Source organism: Penaeus monodon, chromosome 24 (genome assembly GCF_015228065.2).
Source record: "Penaeus monodon isolate SGIC_2016 chromosome 24, NSTDA_Pmon_1, whole genome shotgun sequence".
NCBI lineage: Eukaryota > Metazoa > Arthropoda > Malacostraca > Decapoda > Penaeidae > Penaeus > Penaeus monodon.
The window spans coordinates 8,914,132-8,914,344 of record NC_051409.1 but is presented as its reverse complement, the minus strand read 5'-3'; the positions used below and the strand labels follow the sequence as shown (position 1 = coordinate 8,914,344).

Genomic DNA, 213 nt, shown 5'->3' with positions numbered 1-213 from the left:
ACAGAAGCGGCGTCCCTCGGGCCTTCCAACACCATGGCAGACAAGACCCTGTGTCTGGCGGCCATAGAAGGGGACTACAAGCATTACGACGTCCACAATCTGTACGGCTGGGCGCAGGCGGAACCCACGCTCAGGTAGAGAGGACGGCGGCGGCGGCAGAAAGCGAGCGTCGTTTGTTGTTGTTGATGTCGTTTGGGTGGATTTTGTTTCGGT

At 58.7% G+C, this 213-nt stretch overlaps 1 protein-coding gene across 1 annotated transcript in view; it reads left to right on the top strand.

Moving 5' to 3' along the window:
* Positions 1-213, top strand: part of LOC119588838 (maltase-glucoamylase, intestinal-like) — a gene marked incomplete at its 5' end in the record, with an annotated part of 23,625 nt that overhangs the window by 10,596 nt on the left and 12,816 nt on the right. The window contains 1 exon segment of the mRNA XM_037937479.1: positions 5-134. Coding sequence (XP_037793407.1) covers positions 5-134 — 130 coding nt within the window.